General features: G+C 41.2%; 1 protein-coding gene across 1 annotated transcript in view; it reads right to left on the bottom strand.

Moving 5' to 3' along the window:
* Window positions 1-974: 974 nt before the first annotated feature.
* Window positions 975-7,543, bottom strand: part of LOC109466795 (follistatin-related protein 5-like) — a 95,341-nt gene continuing 88,772 nt past the window's right edge. The window contains exons 13-17 of the mRNA XM_019764624.1: window positions 7,273-7,438; window positions 5,556-5,685; window positions 4,876-5,050; window positions 4,188-4,319; window positions 975-3,390 (exon numbers count right to left, since the gene is read on the bottom strand). Of these exons, the coding sequence (XP_019620183.1) occupies window positions 3,046-3,390; window positions 4,188-4,319; window positions 4,876-5,050; window positions 5,556-5,685; window positions 7,273-7,438 (948 nt within the window). The 3' untranslated portion in view covers window positions 975-3,045. The remainder of the gene's footprint in view (window positions 3,391-4,187; window positions 4,320-4,875; window positions 5,051-5,555; window positions 5,686-7,272; window positions 7,439-7,543) is intronic.

Raw genomic sequence — 7,543 nt, 5'->3', positions numbered from 1 at the left:
CCAAAGGGCAAACATGGGGGCACGGGGAAAAAAAATCGTCTGCAACATTTTTTCCCCACAGTCGGAAATATATTCCGTCACTTAGAGGCCGTTTTGGTCTAACCTGTTTCTCAGTTCATGTTAAAAACCAAAGGACAATTGAACTCAATTGTATATCTTTTTACAGACTCACTGGTTTGGTGTAGATTTAAGGAAATATTACCTCCTTTTCCGACGTGAACATCCATCTCGCCCGCCATGCACCCAACACACGTTCGAGCCCTGATGACGTCACGATAGAACTTCCCAATGATATATGCAAATAAATAGACCCATTCGACTTTCACGGATGGCATAAACTGCTTACGTCACAGGGGGGGCATTTTGAATAGAAATTACGTCACAGGGGGGACATTTCGAAAGTTCCTTTCACGGATTGCATAAACTGCATACGTCACAGAACAAAATAACCTTAAATTGTTGTACGGAATGCCACCATACAAAGTTGGTGCCTGTTTTCCTGTCATTTCCGCATATATTACCGAGAAAATAGACACTTATCTACCTTTTAGTAAAAAAAAATGATCTGCCAGGGGGGACACCGCGTTCTAGAACGACGTTCTTTCGAAATGTCCCCCCTGTGACGTAAGCAGTTTATGCGATCCGTGAAAGTCGAAGGGGTCTATTGTCTGTACAGAATTAATTCCAAGGCTTCTTCTAAGACATTTCTGTCTCCTTACTTAGCACACACTTAAGTGTCTCTTATACTCTAAGACACCTGTTACAAGACAAGCCATATGACTGATCTGGTCAAGCTTCACAGTGTAAGAAGGTGTCTGAGTAAGTAAAAAAAAAACTTTTGAGAACCTTATGAGAATTTCATTCAAATATTACAGATATTGGATGAAAGAAGTTAATTTTGGATTTCTCACAGTAGAAATGACGTTTTTCTGATGCGAAACTGTGTGAAACTGATGATTTCTTTTGTAATTTCCATGTTGTTAGAGAGTTTGAAGTTACAATTTTTTTCAATTGCACCAAAACAATGTGTTTGCATATTTGCTATAATAATTATGTTTACGAAAAAGAATGGTTCAGTATTTGTGATTTGACAATACATACAGCCTTAATGATTTCTTGGTTGTCTAACATTAAGAATAACAGTTGTCAATCACACTTTGCTACAGAGTTTCTTTTTTTTCAAAGGGTTCAGCTTTGCCACAACAAAATCAAGACGAACATGCAATAATATCAACCTACCAAAATATGCACATGTACATTCAACAAAAGTGGATATATTACAACCACAATACATTACATCATATAGTATGTTTGTATTCCTTATATTCAAAAGAGTTTGCTACATTCATACATCTAGAGACTTTCAGGCAACTAGGAATTGAATATGACGATTCCACCTAGGTAGATAATTTGTAAGACTTGAACAATTTGCTACAGAAAGCAAACTGTTACATATTTAGCTTTAGGAAATGGATACATGGTGGCTTTAATATGTGGCTATTTGACAAATGCACACAGACACGTGCATGTCACAGGTACAACGTCTGTTGTTATTAGCCAATGTGTTTAGATGGGTTATACATGTAAGTCAATAACAAGGTGCACATTTTGTATTATTTCCTTGGTGTATACAGATGTGGTGCTCACAATACAACATTTGCTGAAGTATAGTATCCAAGGAACATTACCATTCCCAATAATAAAATTCAAATTGTAATTACCAAAGTCGTTAATAGCCTAGCAACAGGCCAGCTTCCAAAGCCAGCCCTGCCACAAACTCAGCAGTTGTTTCCCAACAGCTTGCATAGAAGAGTGCTAGCTTCAGGAGCCCTTTGCCGGGCTATCTGTTAGTTATATAATATCAGTTTCTAAAATCATGTTTTCACCAACACTTTCTAGAACTTGCATGTATAACATTTAGACTTATGCACAATGATATATGTTTTATCCCAATACACTATACAAAGATCATCCTATAGCGCTAAAACCAGAGTGGTATAATCTCTAACCAGAGTCAACGGTGATCTCATTTACAGCATGCTTAGTCACATTGATCAGATCGCACCAAGATTGTCTGGATCGCAAGAGTGAGATCCCGTGATCCCATGTCTAGATCACTCCTAGTTTAACGTGTACCCTCAGTCATGCTGATCACATGTACAATGCACCGTTGTTATCATCTAGAGTCTTACAAGTTGCTAGACATCTTAAGTTATTATCAAGTGTTTGCCACTACATTGTGTCTAGTATGTACAGTAATTATACTACTTTGCACTTTCAGACTCTAGATTTTTTTTCTTGAAATCACAGCACTGAGATACTTGATGGACAGAACTGGGCTAAAGTATCAGTTAACCTAAGGACATATCCAGGGTAATGTAGTCGGGAGGCTATTCTAGATCTAGACAAGCATTGGCATACTTTACAATGAGATGACATTTGCTCTGCTAGAATTCTTGTGGCAATTCTTAAATGCCTAATGGTCTTGAACTACATGATTGCACAGGTAATTTTACAACACTTTTAGCATCATTGAATGCCTAAATGCCTTAAACATTTTATGAACATTAGCTGCGTCTATTATTATGTTTTTTCTTTTGCATGAAGCACTGAACTTTGATCATAGCAAATACAGATGGGAGTTGGAGTTTTTTGTGATATTTGCAGGCAAGAATTTTCCATAACAAGTTATTAAATTTTGCTGTGTTTTACTTCAACTAACTGGACTCGCAGATACCTTTTCGATCAGGACGTACAGTGCGTTAAAAAAAGTTACCTCTGAGAAATTAGCAAAATTTTCCGTTAGGCATGCTTTTTGCTTCCCGAGAAAATTTCCAGAATGTGGTTGAATCCCCAAACAGTTCTTTTTCTTGCAAGAATTGCACAGTACGTACCTCCTTTACATCTAGCGGGGAGGTTCAGAATTTGCAACTCGTTTTGCTGACACATTTTGTGGCCAGGAATATCCAGAGAAGTTCTTTTCCTATTTTTAAAACTGCCACCACAATTTTTTCTTTTATTTCTGAGTGTATACTACGGAATTTATCAGAGCTCCCCCACCCATACAATGACGTTACCGTGCTTGACCTGATCGATTTCGCAATTGACCTTATCGAGTTTCGAGTCGACCACGAAAATGGCTTCCTCGGACGGCGAAACTAGGTAGTTCCCGAACAATCCCGTGCTGATGATCGCGCGATTGCTTTCGTCCCACGGCCAGTGTTCCACCGGCATGGCCGACTTGACGCCCTTGATCATCTTGACCTTCCCGTTAAGGAGGTTGACGAATAGGATGTCGGTTTTACTCTCGGAGCTGACGTAGAGGTTGTAGGAGTTGAAGCCGCTTGTTGGATGGAAGGCCACATCGCTAACATGTAGGTTGGTGTGCACCTGAAACAGATTATTATGATTTTGTTTTGTTATTATAATAGCATTAATTTTACTACTCAAGGCCAGTTACAACACACACTATAGTCTTATCTTCCATGTACCTTTACCAGTTAAGTGCGTGGGTGTTCTTGCACATTGCCCCTGAAGGCCTCACTAAGTTATTGTTCCAACATGATTTATTGTTTCATTTATTACTATTTGGATTATGCTTAACTATTTTATTGTCTGTTTTTTATACATGTATTTTTGAGTACGTTGACTTTGAAATGTTGTTTGCATGGGGGAGGGCCACCTACATCAGCTACATATAGCGGCGAGAAGCAGAACTCCAGTCAGAAGCTCTGAGGAAGGTGTCTGATAGATACTGGTTGTGTAAAAGAAAATCCCCATATCCTATGCTTTACCATCTAGAGAGGCCGACATTTGCTTGGGAGCAAATACAGCATATTTCAGTCCATCTCCCTCCCACGCAAAAGTGGACTATTCCAAACTTACCCCAGTGTAAAACTGGTAAAGATTCTCAAATAAATGAATTATATAGTAGCTATGTAATTGAGAACAAAGATGCAAGAACAAGCACATTGCTTTACTAATCTTATTACAGGTATGCAAATACTAACAATGATGAGATTTGATACATTTTGAAGGTCTTAGGTACATATGCTTTAAAACTATGCTTTACCATCCTGATGCAAATGTTTTTGGAAATGTACATGTCTGTAGCCGCCATGATTCAGAATCTGATGCCTGGGGGTGATTGATTGATTGATCGATTGATCAATTGACAGGGGCCTCACCTCGAATGACAGGGACAGCTGTCCGTCCTCAGAGATGCTCTGCACCACGATGAGCTCTGATTCGTTGTCGATGCTCACGATGTAGCGACCGTCAGGAGACACGTGCGGCTTCCCGTGGATCTCTGGATTCACCTGGAAGGTACCCTCACCATTTTATTTACTCCATCTTTGCAGAATATTATTCATAATGTTTAGCTTCTAGATCTATTTTTTTGTTTATGAATGATAAATACACAGACATAGTATATGTATATTATATGTATATTAATTAGGACCACCACTAAACAAAACAAATTTTACCTTTGCAGAATGTTATTCATAATGTCTAGCTTCATGTCATCATAATGTTTAGCTTCCAGATCTATTTTTTGTTTAAATACAGACGTAGTGGTGGCATAACTCAAGTTAACATACTATTAGTTACATTTAGAGCCACCACTAAACAATTGAATATAAGGCATGAGAAAGACAAAACTAAGTTACAAACTTATTCAAAATAAGGTGTACATCAAAATAAGATGTAATAAGGTGTACATCACTAATAAGATGTAGCAATGATGAACTTATACTTTAATAAACACTATTGGATATCAGTTAAATAGAGCTAGAAACGTTAAGTGCCTTCAATATATTATGTCTGTGAGTTTTAACATTGTCATCATTAAATGCAATTTAACGTTAGTCTTACCTGAATGACAGCATCAGTGAGGGCATCCAGAAGAACCTGCGAATCGTCATCCACGTTGTGCCGCTGGTCATCCCGGATACCGCTGCACTGCACCACAACGTAACCCGACACCGCGGAGAACGCAAGGGATTGTGGGTGGCAGTTCTGTTCCGTCAGGTCGATGGTCCTGACATACCTGTGGGGTCAATGTCCAAGGTTATTTTGACGACCTTCAAACAACTATCAGTTGGTATTCCCTTTGAAAAACCCTACAAACATGCTGGCATCAAATAGACAGCGGGGAATGAAATTTTCATTTTGCTGCCCTGAAATTGCATTAGATTCCTAAGAAGTTCTCTAGCGGGCACCCATTTTTCCATTAATTGCAGGAACTTTCGTTAAAAATTTCTTAACGAATCCTTCGATCTTGATAGACAAAACTGACTTAGTCTTGGGTAAAACTATAAATTAAAACATCCAACATGTCCAAAGGACCAACAACAACCAACCACTTTCAACCTCATAATTTGCCTCTCAAAATGTGGGAAATTCAAATTGCATTTTTAAACGCTTAAACCCAGGAACCATCCCCACCCCACCCTGTAGATTGTGAGCACTCTCCCCAGGTCTGATCATGAACCTGGCCTGATAGAAAAAATCTTGACCTGGCTAAAATAACCTTTATGGCATTCCAGTCTTACTTCATGGTCTCCACGTCCATCTTGTCGATCTTGGGCTGGTCTCGGTGCACGAGGTACGCGTACTTGAAGTTCTGCTCCAGCATCCTCACAGGCGGCAGGAAGAACGACTCCACGTGGTCAAAATGGTTCTCTGGTGGAGAAAGAATAAAGGCACAGATCAGATCTCACAGATAGTGGACCAATAGCAACAATGGCTTAGTAGGTAGAAAGTTTCCCTTACACATGCTGTTGGTGATGGGTTTTATCTCTGAGAGCAATTGAGTCATACAAAGAGAAAAAACGCAGCTATATATATATAATATATACACACTGGGAATATACACACTGGGACTATCAAATGGTAGTTGTGTGTGATCAAATTCCAACTCTTTCTCATTAGTGGTGTAACATTAAATTTCATCTTTGTATGACTCAATTGCTCTCAGAGATAAAACCCATCACCAACAGCATGTGTAAGGGAAACTTTCTACCTACTAAGCCATTGTTGCTATTGGTCCACTATTTCATTCCATCAATCCTAGATGAAATGGCTCTGTATACAAGTTTGAAACTCATGTAACCTACCGACAGGTTCTGTGAGGATGGTGCGGTGTGTCACCGCTGCGCTGGCCTCTCGGATGACCTCCAGGGTCTGGAAGGACCTCTCTACATACACGTATGTCGCCCCACTACACTCAAAAAACGGACCAAAAACTAATCCTAGATCACAAAGCTTCTTACCGACAGGTTCTGTGTGGATGGTGCGGTGTGTCACCGCTGCGCTGGCCTCACGGATAACCTCCAGGGTCTGGAAGGACCTCTCTACATACAGGTATGTAGAGAAAACAGGCCAAAAACTAATCCTAGTTCACAAAGCTTCTTACCGACAGGTTCAGTGTGGATGGTACGGTGTGTCACTGCTGCGCTGGCCTCTCGGATGACCTCCAGGGTCTGGAAGGACCTCTCTACATATGTCACCCTACTACACTCAAAAAACGGACCAAAAACAAGTCCTAGATCACAAAGCTTCTTACCGACAGGTTCTGTGTGGATGGTACGGTGTGTCACCGCTGCGCTGGCCTCTCGAATGACCTCCAGGGTCTGGAAGGACCTCTCTACATATGTCACCCTACTACACTCAAAAAACGTACCAAAAACAAGTCCTAGATCACAAAGCTTCTTACCGCTGCGCTGGCCTCTCTGATGACCTCCACTGGGTCTGGAAGGACCTCTCTTCATTCATATGTCACCCCACTACACTCAAAAAACGTACCAAAAACAAGTCCTAGATCACAAAGCTTCTTACCGACAGGTTCAGTGTGGATGGTACGGTGTGTCACCGCTGCGCTGGCCTCACGGATGACCTCCACTGGGTCTGGGAGGACCTCTCTACATACATATGTCACCCTACTACACTCAAAAAACGAACCAAAAGCAAATCCTAGATCACAAAGCTTCTTACCGCTGCGCTGGCCTCTCTGATGACCTCCACTGGGTCTGGAAGGACCTCTCTACATACATATGTCACCCTACTACACTCAAAAAACGGACCAAAAACAAATCCTAGATCACAAAGCTTCTTACCAACAGGTTCTGTGTGGATGGTACGGTGTGTCACCGCTGCGCTGGCCTCACGGATGACCTCCAGGGTCTGGAAGGACCTCTCTTCATTCATATGTCGCCCCACTACACTCAAAAAACGGACCAAAAACAAATCCTAGATCACAAAGCTTCTTACCAACAGGTTCCGTATGGATGGTACGGTGTGTCACCGCTGCGCTGGCCTCACGAATGACCTCCAGGGTCTGGAAGGACCTCTCCATGTCACCCCAGTTCAGCACCCACACCTGGTCCAGCTCCTCCATGTACTGCAGGTCCACAGGTAAGGGGTCTGTCTGGATCACCTGTACAGGTAAGCACACACCTGGTTACTATAGAAACAAGCACCTGGTTATTATAGAAACAACAGGTAAGGGATCTGTCTGGATCACCTGCACAGGTAAGCACCT

This window comes from Branchiostoma belcheri, unplaced genomic scaffold (genome assembly GCF_001625305.1).
Source record: "Branchiostoma belcheri isolate BF01 breed outbred unplaced genomic scaffold, Haploidv18h27 scaffold17, whole genome shotgun sequence".
Classification (NCBI taxonomy): Eukaryota; Metazoa; Chordata; class Leptocardii; order Amphioxiformes; family Branchiostomatidae; genus Branchiostoma; species Branchiostoma belcheri.
The sequence above is the reverse complement of the archived record's forward strand: the minus strand, read 5'-3'. Positions and strand labels throughout refer to the sequence as shown.